The sequence below is a fragment of the Periplaneta americana genome, chromosome 16 (genome assembly GCF_040183065.1).
Source record: "Periplaneta americana isolate PAMFEO1 chromosome 16, P.americana_PAMFEO1_priV1, whole genome shotgun sequence".
NCBI lineage: Eukaryota > Metazoa > Arthropoda > Insecta > Blattodea > Blattidae > Periplaneta > Periplaneta americana.
The window spans coordinates 150999510-151016181 of NC_091132.1; the positions used below are offsets into that span (position 1 = coordinate 150999510).

Sequence of the window (16672 nt, forward strand, 5' to 3'; positions counted from 1 at the left end):
GTCCAATGCAAACTCATCCACATTTAATGGCAAGTGACCGTCAGTTTGCCGCCATCAAGACTGTAGGAACTGTGCTCTCGAACAATGCCGATATTTAGCAAACAAAAACTTGAGATGATTGCTGTCTTGTTGGACGAAGAAGAGGCCGTAAGAAGAAAACGAAACAGAATATGGATGAAAGAAATCCTCAGAAAGAGGAAGAATATAGGTGAATATCATACACTATACCGACAGTTGGAGGATGATGAAAGTTGCTTCTATAAGTATTTTAGAATGTCAAAATATCAGTTTTATATTTTGCTTCAAAAAATAGAAATACAAATACAAAAACAAAACACAACAATTAGAGAAGTAATTTCAGCAAAAGAAAAGTTGATGGTTTGTTTAAGGTAAGTTCTTCTAGATTGTAGTCTAAACAATGAAATGGAAAAGCAATTATGTCAATTAAAACTAATTATTGTTTGTCATTCCTTGCATAAAATCACTCACATTAAAACGTTAATTATTCCACAGGGGAAAATTGTTATTAGTAGGTTTGAACTGATGATATTCCTGACACGTGTGATGGTGTAGGCGACGGTGTTTGCATACTTGTCAGATCATGTGACGCAGTTGAGGTCGTCCGATAAGTAACCCTATCTGTTTGCAGCTGATTGTGTTGCAGCACGGGATGCTGATGGTGAGCTGGTGGTGCTGAAGAAATCGAAAGCTGCTCATTGCTTTGGGACTGGAACATCCTTTCTTGAATTTCTTCGTATTCAAGATTATAAATTATATTGAACATTTTTGATTTTGTCAGATTTTGTCTTAATGGTGAAAATTGTTTCACTGTGGCAGCTATGCCGTTGAAAAATGCATCTATTGGGTCCGCACTGCAGGTAGACGTCAATTGCTTTTGTTTTTCATTGTTTTATAATAAATATTTCATAACGAGAGATGACGCTGTTTCCTTCTCCTGCACCTTTTTCTTTGGACGCCTTTGTGACCCTGTAATTAGAGGATCAGTGTTCTTGCTTCTGGCAGTACTGATTTTCTTAAGTCCTGTGGATGTGAAGCAGCAATCTCTGCAGTCTCTTCATTTGTATCAATGTTCAAACTTTCTTCTTCTCCTTGATTGTTCGAGTCGTCACTGCCTTGAGGTTCAACGTTTCCTATAGTTTCTCTTTTTTTAATAAACGGGATCAGAAATAACATATAATCTTCATATTTCCATTTTTTTTCGGTGTTGGTTGCCTGTCCGCTCTTAGTCTTCCTCTTTTTTAATGCCTTTCTAAACTGATCCCTTAATGAAACCCACCTCACTTTGCATTCTGGACCTGAAAAGATTGAATCGGCCTCATTCATCAACGAAATCATATTCATAACAAATCAGTAATACATATGCAGTCACCATCTAGTTCACAACAATAGAACAGACCTTCGGATTTCAATCAAAAGATACTAGCAATGTGACCAAAGATGTTAAAGCGAGTATAAATAACAGGGAGGGAAAAAAAAGCATAAACAATTCACGCTATCAAACCGTCCACGTCACATCAAAACATTCTCCTCGAGAATCCCAGACGGTCCGTGCCGTTGATGGGCTGTGACGTTGCCTACAATATGTGAACGCTACCATACAAAACGCATTGTACAATGTTTTGATGCAACGCTGCTGGTCCGTGATGTGACGGTGATGTGACGTATAATGTGAATCGAGCTTTAGAGTGAAACCTACAGAGCAACAATCGGTCGGCAAAATTATGTTTTAAAAGCACACCGCAAGTTATTGTATGATGCCGACATGTTAAGCATGAGGCCGCGGCGATAATACATAGTGTTGGACATCGTGCCACTGTCACATATTCTGTGATACAGTACAAGAGGTAGGCCACCAAAGGGGGAACAGAGAAGTAGAACTTAAACTGATAAGGATTCATTATGGCAGCAGAACTTGAATCCGGTGTGGTTTAGTGGATAAAGCGTCAGCACGTAGAGCTGAAAACCCGGGATCGAGTCCTAGTGCCGGAAAGAATTTTTCTCCGTTCTACCCATTCTTCACCGCTTGTTACCGGTAATGCAGAATTTATGCACGGGAATATCATATGTACTTCGGTAGATCAGAGTAATAGTGTGAAATAGGCTAAGCTTACTCTTGTATTAAGTGTGGGCACTGTTGAAATCAGACATTAAGAGTGTTGTGTTTAACATGGTGAATATGAATTGGTAACAGTCAGTGCCTCGTAACTATCCTTCTGTGTAAAATTGTCAAAACCGGCGTCAATTATGTATGCATTATATTACTCAACTTCTAGAAGTCTGAAAAATCTAGTTGGGAGATCCATCCCCGGTACAATCACTGAATAGGCCTACGAATCGAGTGAAGTCTTATTTCGTTCGTATGAATTTTTTACATACGAAGTTGCTGGTTTTATGTTCGAGCGTACCTTTACCATAGACTTACTAAATTTTGAACCATGACATCATCTCTTGATCATGCTATGCGCCAGCTTGTATAATCTCGTAACGTCGTTAAGTAACGGTCTATGTCAGAGTTGCCAACCTGAACACGAGCGAGTCGGCTACAAACATCCCGAAATTCAGCTACGAAGGCTGAAATTAAGCTACGCTCAAAACTTGAAGAATTTGTGTATATGTTGTTCAATCTGCTGCGTTTAACGATGATTTCATTGCGCGTTATATTAATTTAATTAAAATAATTCGAAAGAGCTGCGAATACAATTATTATTATTATTATTATTATTATTATTATTATTATTATTATTAATGGGGTTATTAATGTCAATATTCATAGTAATCATTATTATTTTTTACAAACCGAAAAATCAATACATAGGCCTAATCATCAACACACTTCTATAGGGTTGGTAAAGCGTTGCTAACCCACTTTACAAAGCATGCAGCAATATAAAAAAAGGGAAAGTACCCGTATTTATTAACTCACCTAATGAAATCTAGTTGATCCTTCTGATAACACTTGCTAACACATACAAAAAAAGTCACAGTGTCCAAGTGTTTACATATTTGTCTACGTATTTATAATTACATATTTATAGTTACAATTTTGTAACACTAACACACATTAATGAAGCCATCAACCTCTTTTTCTTCCTGTTGTTCGTCACTTGGACCTGCCTTAGGATATAACACTGACTTGTCATTGATCTTAGCATGCGATGATAACAGGAGACCAATCAGTGTGTTCGTAGCAAGCTTATTACGTGGATTAATTCCTCTTGGATGATTGACACTCACTGTCAGAACTCAAGATGAAATCACAACACACTACACTAAACTGCACAAAAAAGTTACATTTACTAAGTATGTCCTATCTTAGTAGAACTCGACTGACTGGAAATCAGACACATGTAAGACTGTTTTCCTTATTTCCAGTATACTGATGGGGGAAGACGCCATAAAAGGAAATAAATAATAATGAAACATAAGACTCACACATTTTGAAAACTGGACGTTCCCCTCCTTCCCACTCATACAGTATCTATCTCATTGCCAATTTGTTGCGACATTTTGTGCAAAATATTGTAGGCCTAAACACTGCATCATCAGAAGACCTTTCGTAAAGTGCGGTATGTCTGGAGATATTTTAGAACTTTAGAGATAGCCCTTATTATTGAGTAATAAATAGAACCGAGGATCAATGTTATGATGTTTACAATGTTTTGCACTAAGTGTCGCAACAAGTGGACAATGGGATAGATATGCGTGGGAACAGCCAGTTTTTTAAATCTAAGAGGCTTAAGTTTCATTGTTATTTGAAGTCGGAGTACGGTTATTTTTGTGGAGTTGGCGACCCCTAATAAAAACTCTGCTGTGTGCTGGGAAGTTCACCAACAGAGGAACTGTCAGGTTACTGGTTTACTTTTGGTGGGTATGCGACCCCTAATAAACCGCCTGACGGGTGTCTGCAAATTCATGAGTACAGAAATTGTCAGCTAGGTAATAAACGCTATTCACATAACAGGAAAATAAAACTGAAAATAGCATGCTATCCTTGCCATAAATGTGGGTCACATTGTTCAGAATTCAGTCTGTGACACAAAGTTTCTACCGGTATGTTTTCGTAATTTTAATGAGGAAGTGAGGAAATTCTGGTGGGTATTAATGAGAAAATAAATTTGTTGAAAGAAAGTGTTTACACATAAAAGTAGAGTATTCACACATGGTCGCTCGATTGAATCTCAATTCGGCTACATTTTGACATTCGGCTACGACCATTCTGCTACAAGCTACGTGACTAAAAATTAAGCTACGTTTAGCCGAATTCGGCCACGGTTGGCAACGCTGATGTAGTGATCGCTTGATAGTGTCACTGCCCTTTAGATCTGAGTGGATACGCGAACTCGTCTCTGTATCTTATTTAATTTGGGACGCTGAAATACATTTCTTGGAAGTGTATAATTATATTGTAAGTAAACATGGGCTTTAATCTTGAATACATTATCATTATACACTAGTGTCCAAAAGTTAAGCATAATTCGTAAAACAGAGAAATGAAAGGGAAAACGGTGAACAATCGCTATAAAACTTTATCACAATGTGTGCCGCATCGTACTTGTACTCTGTGCATAGGGAGGGGGTACCTCAACCTCCGCCTCCTCTCCGAATAAACACGTGTTTCGAAGGTAAGCAAACAAACCCAATGCGATTCATTCGTTCTTGTTCTCTCATTGTGAACAGAGGGTAGTTTTTTATCACAGTGTATACAGGAAGCACCAACATGCCACAGAGACGCCAACTGGACCCTGTTTTGAAGGGTAGCATAAATAATCGGACAGACACAGACCGAAGTCTCTCGAGCCCTGAATGTGGCACAAAGTGTCATTTCCAGGCTTTGGCGACGGTTCGAAGACACAGGAGAAGTTCGTCGTATGCCTGTACAAGGTCGCCCATGGGTCACAACGCCGCAAGAGGACCGGTATTTGACCTTAACAGCACGACGTAATCGGACCATGCCTGCAAGACAACTGTCTTCAGAGCTTGCAGCTGCCTCAGGTGTTGGAGTTTCCAGGCAAACTGTATACCGGAGGCTCAGGGCAGGCGGTCTCTGTGCCAGACGACCAGCAGTTTGTGTCCAGCTCACTCGAGTACACATAAGGAACCGTTTATAGTGGAGTCGGCAACATCAACATTGGACCTTGGATGAATGGAGACGTGCTGTTTACAGACGAGTCCAGATTCAGTTTGACCAATGATTCCCGTCGCACAATAATCTGGAGTGAACGTGGAACCAGGTTTCATCCCACAAAAATCGTGGAAAAACGCCCATTTTGTGGTGGTGGCATACTTGTGCGGGCAGGCATAATGTTCAATGGACGTACAGATCTGTACATCTTCGCAGCTGGTACTGTGAATGCCCAGAGGTACAGAGGCGAGGTATTGCAACGAATGTGCGACTTTTCACAGGTGCAGTTTGTTCACAGTTCATCTTTATGGACGACAATGCACGTCCGCATAGAGTCAACCTGGTGGACGAGTATCATGAGGGGGAATATATCCGGCGCATGGACTGGCCAGCGATGTCCCCGGATCTGAACTCTATAGAGCATACCTGGGATGCATTAGGAAGACGAGTTGCAACTCATCAGCCTCCATCGAGGACACTTTCAACTCTCCGCAATGCTCTTCATCAGGAATGGAAACAGCTGTCTGCAGAGCTCTTGAACCACGTGATAGAGGGCATGCCACGGCGTTGCGACGTCTGTGTAGCCTTGAGAGGTAACTACACACCATATTAACCGCTCAGCACTATCATTGTTGTGGAAGTGATAGTCAGATTTTGTACCTTAATTGTGTAAAATGTGTCCCTACGCCACAATAAAACAAAATTTGATGATATGTGTTACTCTGTTGCATACCAGATCCTGTGTGATTCATTTGTACAAGTTTGGTGCCATTCTGATAGGTTGGGAACAAAATATTGAATTATGCTTAACTTTTGGACACTAATGTAGATAGATTACGGTATATGTTTTACTTCAGTATAAGTGATTTCTGATTGCAGCGACATATACTTTCCGCTTAAGTATCAATATTCATATGGATCTTAACATAGTACTCCATATTCGCCGTAAAAATTACAGTTTGTAACAACGAGTAAAGGCGTTTTCCCAGCAGCTTGTGATCTGCAAATGGATGTCAGTTTCTTAATTCTTTCAGTAATGATGGATGTTATCAAGGCGGAACTCGAGGTCGACCCACTGTCTCTAGAAACAAGTGACGACACAGATGAAGATGAGAAGAAACCTATATTAGAGGTATATTATAAGCCATTACTATTTATTTTGTATATGCGACATTTATATAAATATAAATTTACCTTACGACATACAGGGTCATCTCTCAGATTATATTGAATGTACTTAATGAAACAAAAAAATCTTGCAGATAATCGTCTTCTCTGTCACCTTAACACATCTTGTACATAATTGAGGCGTCCAGAGCTAAAGTGGATCAAGTCACAAATTTTCATAAATTGATTTTAATTCACTTTCTCATTATCTGAAGTTGGATTTTTCCTAGCAGAAATCGATCAAGTTTCAATTCCAACCATTCGCTGGTAGGTGACATCAGCCACTTTTGGCTTAGATTATTTCTTCATGATGTTCTGAGCCATAGTGGATCAAGTCACCAAAGTGTTGCGTCAGTTAACATAACAGTTGTTTATATTTTATAAATCTAGAATTTGAAAATAAAATAATAAAATTATTGCTAGTGAAATTAGATAATCCAGTAGAGCAAGTTGACTTTAAAGCCCTATTATCTCAAAACTACGTCTCATGGGGTTGATCCACTTTAGTTCTGAACGCCTGATATCTTTCACGGAAAAGCCTTTTGAAAGATGATCAGAGTTCTTAATTTAATATATATTTTACAGGAAGCTTTATTGAAACTTTCTGTCATAACCCATTCTCAGTTTTTAATATTTTGCAACATGTCTAATGCAATACTTGTTGTAAACTAAGCCATATTGACATCTGTAGCATGCATATGGTGCAGGGGATATGCCTTCAACTACAACTTGCGACCTCTTTAGTTACCTAACATATGTGTAATTTTTTTTCTTTGTGGTTTTTCTAAAATAAAACGTATTGTCTAACTATGTACAATATCAACACTTAATACGCTTGCTTGCAATGTAACTTATTAGATTAAAATGTGATTACCAAGGTTGATCTATGATTTTGTGGTTGATAATTTGTGATGACTATATATAAAATATAATTACACGTTTAGATTTAAAGTATTTGCAGTAGGATAGTATAGAGGGTCGAGCAGCTTAGCAGTATATAAATTATTAGCGATTATTATTATCAATTTTTAAACCAACAGAAGTCTCTGTTATGTTTATTATTTTTTTTTTTGTGTTAATACTAAACGATGTTTAAAACCATATCATCAAAACATGTCGTTGTTGTTTCTTTAAGATATTTCATACAAGCTCTCTCATTCTCTGGTTGTTTTATTTTATCCTAATTGTTTTCTATGTAAAATCATGTTCACCTTCTATTCGGGCTTTTATAAAATTAACAGTGGTGCTCCTGACTTTATGGAGCCAAACATTGACTTTCCCAGAACAAACCTTATTATTAACAAGCATTTTATGGATATACAGAACAAACAATTTAATGCTCATATCTGCATACAGGCGTACTGTCTAAAGCAGAATTTATCATATTTATAAGAAATCCACTGAAAACAATAATTTTAAGAAGCTTTTATAAATTATTCTAGTCTTTTTTTTTCACTTTTCTACAAAATTAACTTAAAATGTCAAAATTAGAAACTGAACTATAAAATAAAAGGTTCAACACACTGATATCAATTTTTTCTATTGTACCATTGAGTCATTAAACCACAGAAATAAAACTACACTCAGGGCCAAAAAAACCGGACACTTCTATATTTGCTTGTATTTTGTTGCCAATTATTTCAAAATGAAACAAAACCCATTTAAACAAAATAATGTTTCATTTAGCACCTTATACGACAACATTTGAAAAAAAAATCTCTGATGAGAAAATTTACAAAAAAATTACAAAGGGTGTATAACTATGGCATCGTTTGGTCTAACTGTTTTTCCATTTTATGGTGCCTTAAACATTAAAAACTCTTTTTAGTAACGGGTATTACCCCCTCTGGCTTGAATAACTGCATCCATTCGTCTTGGCATGCTCTCAATTTGGTTAGCAATGTCTTCTTGAGGAATAAGTTCCCATTCTTCGCCAAGTGCTCGCCTCAACTCTTGTGACGATTCTGGTCTCGGTCGTCTATTCTTAACACGCCGTCCCAGCATGACCCACACGTGTTCAATTGGATTCATGTCTGGACTCCTTGCTGGCCATGGAAGAACATGGATTCCCACTTCTTGGAGATAATCTCCGACTGCATGGGCAATATGCGGCCGTGCATTATCATGCATTAAAACAAAATTATCGCCTACAAATTGGCCAAATGGCACAACATGATCAGCCAAATATTCATTTATATACCTATCAGCTGTTAGTCTTCCATTTTCAACAAAAACCAACTCTGTACGAGCATCCGTACACACTCCTGCCCAAACCATCACTCCACCACCTCCATACGGCACATTTTCGGAAATGCAACACTGTGAAAATCGTTCTCCCCTCCTTCTCCAGACTCTTTCACGTCCATCAGGTGAGCACAGATTGAAACGGGACTCATCGGTGAACAGAACACAGCTCCATTGTCCATTTCTCCAATCCCTGTGATCATTTGCAAAACGCAGTCGTTCAACTCGATGCATCCTGAGAAGTCTGGGACCAGTTGCAGGTCTACTTGATATCAGTCCACTTGCTTTCAACCTTCTTCTAACTGTTTTGACCGAAATTGGGCGTCCATGCATGTTAACAAATTGCTGGGCTACACTAGTAGCTGGCAGGTTGCGCTCCCTAAGAACTCTCAACACCATATACCTGTCTTCATTTGGATTTGTAGCTCTTGGACGACCCGAACCTGGTCTTCTGGTATATTGTAGGGTCTCTCTATACCGTTTTATGGCATCATGGGTTGTGCTTCTAGCCATATTCATAACATTTGCAATGTAACGTACACTGCGTCCATCATCGTAAAGGGCTACAGCTCGAGCCACATCTTCAGGTCGCATCTTGTTTTAAGACAAATGTTACAACCCCATTTAAACTCAGAAAATGTAAAAATAAAGAAATAACGAACGATAACAATAATGAAGCACAAAATGGTTGAGACAAAATTGTTATAGCTCAGACTCCGAAAGCAAAATTGGAGTATTTGGTTGTAATGGCTTGTTTATAAAACAAAAAACAATCAACAATGTATACACGTCTCCATAACAACATATGGCTACCATAATATTGTATGAGAAGATAATGTTTTGCAAAATACCAGAAAATATTAAAGTGTCCGGTTTTTTTGTCCCTGAGTGTATTATCGTATTTATTTTACGCCCTTTGTAATTGCTGTTTCAGAAGATGACTCCAGTCGCGCATGTATATAATGAAAAAGCATGTAATTCATGATTGGGATTCATTTTTTTTTACTAAGTTATGCCCCTTTACTTAATTTTCGTTACGTTTTGTGTTAAATTAAATAATGTGAGTATATGCAAAGAAGCTACAACAACCAAGAAAGTGCAGTTACAATTCACTGTACCTTTATAATGTGGTGAAAGTTTTAAAATTAATAAAATTAAGCATGCGCAAGACACAGACAAGTAAAGGAGCTACCACACCTTAGATAAAGCTGGTGCTCCAACAGTAACATGTACTTAAACCGTTTTAGCAGGTACATTTCACAATAGCTGAGACTCAACATAGTTATATTGCATCGTTTAGGGCCGTTTTCTCCAAAGTTAGTTAAACTTGGGATAAATTAAACCCGTTCAACTTTACTATTCAGTTTAAACCAAGCCCCTACAGTCTCGGCTGCGCGGAATGAGGAAACTGGGGCAAATTGAACGCTGCGCTTGCCGCCATGATGTTGGAGAGCAGACTCATAATAGCAGTACGTAAATCACACAATTTAACGCTATGATCTAAAATTGACAAATTATGCCCATTTTCGACGTTTAACGTAAAATTAGGACGAAATAAATATATTCAAAGTTTCATTGATATGGGTCAGAGCATTAAAGGAAAGAAATTACGTACGCAGCAATTGATAGAAAACATGCTCATACATCCATAAATAGGCCTACTCAATACACATTATAGAATGTATAATTTTACGTTAATCAGCATTTTGTTAGGTTTCAGAGAATCTAAAATTATATTAACATACATTACTCTTAGATCACAAGATGTAAATACATGCATCTTGATTATACAAGTTCTTATTATAATCAAATTCTTAAGTGAAATAAATATGTGATAATCAATATAGACCTGTTGTTAAGTTTTAGAGAATCGAAAATTATATTACCGGTACTTTTAGACCACAGGACATAGTAACCACGCAAAATATAATGCGCAATGGTAGCAAAATTACATTGCATTTATAAGTCATTCTTCAATTAATAAAGGGAATGCTATCAATTATAAAAAGTAGCCTACCGGTACCTAATACATTGCAAATAATAGGTAACATAAAGACCTAAAAACTAAACATAATCACATTATGCAAAATAAAAAAACGACATACTTTTTATGAGTGGATTTCTTTACATAATATATTGTTATTTTAAATAAATTTATATCATTGCTTGTGGAGTGATAGTACGTAATTTTATGCACATATGTAATATCAATAAGATGGCATTCCTTGCTTTTTTATTAATATATATCCGGTAAAATATATGCATTTATAACCCCCCAGTGAAAAATAATGCACTAAGAATATCTGCAATTTAGTTCCCACAGGAAATTATGTATTCATTTCCTTACATCTGAAACATAGCATGTTCTCCAACAATATCAAATCCACGGCTGGCTAATTTATTAGTCTAGTTAGGCCTATACATATTGATCATGAACCCTGAATCATAAGTTCACAAAGTAGGATTAGCTATTATAGCCATTTATTTATTTATTTACTTACTTACCCACATATAGATTTTGAATCGATTTTTATTATCTTGCAGATAAATTAATTTACATAATAAAAACAAAAAGTGATCTTTCCACTAATTGTGTTTAATATCTGATATGTAAGTCTAAATAATTCACTCAGTGGGATTTCTCTACAGTATGATATACTTGTACTAACAATTAGGTATTCTTTATTGTCGTAAACTACTGATTGATTTTAATGATATTGATAGTGTAACAACAGAGATAATATATCGTACCTTTTGCAAAGGACTTGGAAAATTAATCAGGGATGGTACAGCATCATCTTTCAAAATTCTATTGCCATTACTTTTCCAAAAATCTGTGTCTTTAAAATGAGCCGAACACAATCTTACGTAAGGTAAAGGCACAAATTTATCTCTTTTAATAGCAACAAGCCACTTAGCAAGTAGCTCGGGCTTCTTCAAAGGGAACCTGTGAAGAGATTGTTGCCTAATTATAAACTTTTTCAACTACGGTATCTAAGATATACATGTTACAGTTTCAATGTAACCTCCAGAATTCAATTTTATTATTTTAAAGCTTGTGTACTTACTTGTGAAAAGACATTCCTGACCCTCTAAGCCACGTGTTATTGCAGTTGTATGCTGAACAGGAAACTACATTTTACACTATTTACAAAGCACATCACTTCATATCAACTATAATAATATTTACAAGACATAAAATTTCATATTGTTATCACAACAATTTACATCACTTTCACAGTGTTCACAAAAAACACCCGAGACAAAACACAACACAAGCAGACCACTGGTTTCAATTTTGGACAGCACACCAGCGCTCCATGTGAGTCTAGTATACTATATAACGTCTTTGGTTTAAACATGCTTCCATTTTCTCCATAAATATCTGACAGCCCACCCGTTTAAACTAATGTTGGTACTAGATGCTCATGGCTTCTCATGTGTTGGCTACACTGAACAACTAGCCAATCAGAGCCCAGATTACTGATGGCGCATCAGATTGTCAACATGTCAGCCACAGATCATGATGTCAGCTGTTTACAGAGAATTAATGCTATACTCAAATCAACGCGAATAAAGAAGGAATGCATCTACTAGTTTCACAAATAAATAAATCATTTATACCCATGTGAAGTGTTGTATAGCATTTAATCAGCTGTTTTCTTGAATTTATTGGAAAGCGTTCTCGATTCCACTTTTCTCTGATAGGCAAGATCAACAAATATAAGGTGTCTTGTGTTAATGTTCATTATCTGGTGGCATGTGTGGATCCATTTTAATATAAAAATTAATTTCCTTTAGTTTATTCCTTTCCCTCCGAAAATCATGATCTTAATTAATTTCAAGAAGATAACTTCCAGTTTTTTAACGTGCTCGGTAACCCACTAAATTAGGCCTACCTGATATACCCAGGATCTTGATAATTCTAAGGGAAATAGCTTTTATTTTTAACATTTTAGTATGTGACCTTATCTATTTATGTAATATTCACAGCCCTAGTTTATAATTGGCTAGAATGGGAAAATACTCAGAGCAAGGGAGCAAGAGAAAGTATTTTAAGGTAGGATGTTGAAATAATTGTTAAATACATGATCAATAAAAATGAATATTTATAAATAATGTAATAAAAACAGCTTTTTGGTTGGTGAATTGGCACAATTATTGTTTCACGTTTTTGTTTGGTAATAGAAGGGATAAAGTTAAAGAAAGAGGTTAGGGTGCCAACATTTGCTCTGTCCAGTTTTCCAGTGACCTAAACCCGGGGCCTAAATATTCATAATAGGTGTCATCTTCTTGTATTATTTTTATTTCAGTAAACGGTTGGTTGCACTGTGTGATTGCTTCATCGTCCATTATGAATTTTGATCAGATTATCATAAGCTGATTAACGTACACTGTAAGGTTCTGTGTTTAGACATGGAGAATTCAGGGAAAAAAGTAAGAATTTTAGTCCAGTAGAAATTGATTTACTGCTCTCTTTAGTTAGTACAAAGAAAGATATATTAGAGTGTAAGAAAACCGATAGTGTACCTTTAAAAGACAAAGAAAAAGCTTGGCAAGAGCTAGCAGAAAGTTTCAATGAGATTAGTGGAACTGTAGTACCGGTAAGAGATTGGAAGATATTAAAGGGGAAGTATGAAAACCTCAAAAAGACCTGTAAAAGGAGATTTTCCGAAGAAAAAAAATACACATCAGGTGCAGTTGGAGGTCCAAATCAACCGAACTTAATAATAACTTATATTAAAATAAAAGAGATTATTGGCACAATACAACTTGAGGGGCTACCATCTGTATGTGACTCAGACTGTCCTGGCAAGTCATCACTACTTGCATCTGTGGAGCATCCATCTGCAAACATTGGAAAAGCACAGTTTCCTCCTCAAATCCAATCAATTCAAAATTCCAATGTAATTCCCTTTTCATCTGTGAATCTGTACAAGTCTGTAGGTTCTGAATCCCAAGCATTTGTCGCAGGTGACGATTCAAATTCCACTGATCAGGTAATTGAAGATATATACCAATAGTATCTCAGAATAATATAGAAATTAATGAAGTAGAAGCCATTCCATGTAGCAGTCAATTCAGTATAAGGGACCTGAGGAAACCTACTTCCACTTCACTCCTAGTAAAGAAGAAAAGACCATCACTAGACAGTTCATTGACAGGAAAGAAACTTATGGCATTATGGCAAGAAAAACAAGCTCTGCAGTTACAAAAACAAGCAACAGAGGATCAAATTCAGTTCCAAAGGATGGAGTATGAATTTAAAGTACCGGTAACATATATGAAAGAAGAACATACAGTGAAGATGAAACTCACAGAACTTCATATTAAAAAAATAAGGAGTTTGATCTTGAGATGAAAAGAAGAATTCTTGAACTTGATGTTAGGAATAGGGAATTGGACCATAAAACAAACAGCTAACTGAAATCACAAGATTTTGAAGTAGTTATGGTGTTTATTTTGTTCAAGTCTATATGTTCTTTTTTATTTAAATTAAAAAATTTAATCTAACATATTAAATTACATTAGGTAACTTATATACTGATAACTTCAGTTTTGTAGTGGTTTGTAGTGGTCGTAATATGTTATGATGTCATTTCGACATTTTCATAATGTCATTCGGCTTATATCATTCACTGAATTAATAATACCATATTCAACATATCACATCAGGTTATCATGCTACTTAAAACAGAAGATATTTAAATTTATGTAGCTTCTTAAATAATTGAATAACAAGTTAATCAGTAGGTAGTTTAACTTAATTCCAATTGAAAAACGAAATTTATTGCATGTTATCACCTATCACTTAATTTATATATGGCTTATTTATAATATAGTAATAATACATAAGAAAAAAACAGTAGGCTAAGCCTAATTATAACATGACATCAAAATGTTCATAAATCAATTGTTAGTTTCATTTCTAATTATTTTAATAGATATGAACATAATATGAAATATACAGTATATTCCCTCCAGCTAATTTCTTATATGTTATAAAATAAACACACTGCATATTTCAAGTAATTATTTACGTTCTTTCATTGAAATCCGACATTAATATAATTTTGATACAAATGCAGATATATTTCAACTTGTAACATCACTGCGTAATTAAAATAAAGTGGGATTTTTACATAAATTGTGACTACACTATAATGTGTTAAAATATTTGTATATCAGTAGTAATATTTTATACAACACAGTTACAGTTAAGTCATGTCATCATTAGATTCTATATTATGGCAGTTGTGTTGCATCTAAAGCTACACCACACAAGATAATAATATGTCAGATTTAAAAAAAATAACAATTTTAGGCTTAATAATTTATGGTGTAAGTTACCGGTACAGGGTACTGCTTAATTTCAGTGAAGTAAAGTTATTATACTTTTGAAAATATCCAAGTTTAACATGAATAATAAACAATGTTACATGTACTACAGTGAATGAAACTTACTTTGTGTTAATTTCATCTCTTTGTTTCACTGATTCACAAACAAATTTTAATCATGAACGTACTGTTGGATAAGGTGCTGGTAATGCTTCATTTCCAGTGAAGTAAAGTTATTATATACTTTTGAAACTATGCAAGTTTAACATGAATAATAAACAATGTTACATTTATTGCAGTGAATGAAACTTATTTTATGTTAATTTAATGTCTTCCTTCACTGGTTCACCAACAAATCATGGAAGTACTGATGGATAAGATGGTTTCGCCTGACATTATTTTCTGCTACATTTGGGTGGTTGTTAGCTGCTTGAGGGAAGTTATGCACAGCGTTAATGGCACCCAACTGGTCATCAGTAACAGGAGGTATATTTTCATTCTCATTGCAAGCTATGTTGTGTAAAATAGCTGTTGCCACAATTACACTTTGAATTCTGTCCAATTTTAGTCTGATTCCAGTAGCTAAAACAGGAAATCTTCTTTTCTACACCTCATAGCTCCTCTCTACTGGACTTCTAGTCCTTATGGTGGCCTCCTGAAAAAGTTGTTCCTCTGGCGTGTGTGTAATTGTCAGTGGTGTAATGAGATAATTTTGTACAGCATATCCACTATCTCCAACTAGAATGAGTGCACCAAATTCTCCATCTTCAAATCGCCTCTTAATTCTTGAAGAATTAAAAATATGTGAGTCATCAGATGAGCCTGGCCACCTAGCCACAATGTCTCGAATCGAATCGACAAGGAAGAATCAGACAGTTTGCATATTAATTGAAAAAAATTCCTTGCGATTTCTGTATCTCCTCCACCTGGTGATTGTATTTTCACATGTGTTCAGTCAATTGCACTTATACAGTTAGGAAAACGCGAAATCGTATAAAATCCGTGCTTAACCCTTGCCGTTCCTTTAGGTGTTGTTGGCATGTTGATATAACGCTGTGACAAATGTCCTATAGCTGTAGAAACTTTTGCAAGAACTGAGAGAACAGAGACTGGAATTAGAGTACAGAGAGTGGACTGAGAGGACAGAGAATGATCTCAGAGTACAGAGAGTGAACTGAAAGTACAGAGAGTGAACTGAGAGTACAGAGAGTAGACTGAGAGAAAAGAGAGTGGACACAGAGAATGTTGAGTATATTGAGAGAACAGAGAGTGGACTGAGAGGACAGAGAAGGGGCAGAGATTACAGAGAGTGAATTGAGAGTACATTGTGTGGATTGAAAGGAGGGAAAGTGATACAAAGAAAACTGAGAGGATGGAATGGGCTGAGGAGAAAAAGAGTGAACTGAGAAGACGCAGATTGGACTGAGAGGAGAGAGAGAGAGAGAGAGGACTGAGGTAGTAGAACAGGGAAAGGAAACAGAGTGGACCGATATCAAAGAGGGATTACTGAAATTACAGTGAGTGAGCACAGAGAGGACTGAGAGGAAAGAATTCTGACTCGCAGTTTCCCCAGTTCACTCTCAGTCTTTTCTCTATCCTCTCAGTTCACTCTCTGTACACTCGATCCACTCTCAGTTTTTCACCCCACTCTGTCCTCTCAGTCTACTCTCTGTCACCTGAGTCCATATTCTGTACTCTCTGTCCTCTCAGACTACTCTCTGTCCTCTCGATCCACACTCTGTCTCCTCCCTGTTCTCTCAGTCTACTCTCTGTCACCTC

At 36.3% G+C, this 16672-nt stretch overlaps 2 protein-coding genes across 3 annotated transcripts in view; both read left to right on the forward strand.

Moving 5' to 3' along the window:
- Positions 1 to 16672, forward strand: part of LOC138691332 (zinc finger protein ZFP2-like) — a 229103-nt gene that overhangs the window by 124710 nt on the left and 87721 nt on the right. The window lies entirely within an intron of this gene.
- LOC138691330 (uncharacterized) overlaps positions 4333 to 16672 on the forward strand; it is a 32092-nt gene continuing 19752 nt past the window's right edge. For both annotated transcript variants that reach the window (XR_011329842.1, XM_069813211.1), the window contains exons 1-2: positions 4333 to 4426; positions 6178 to 6275. Coding sequence is in view for 1 of the 2 variants with exons in the window: in XM_069813211.1 (XP_069669312.1) it covers positions 6180 to 6275 (96 nt within the window). In the remaining variant the exon portion in view is untranslated. The remainder of the gene's footprint in view (positions 4427 to 6177; positions 6276 to 16672) is intronic.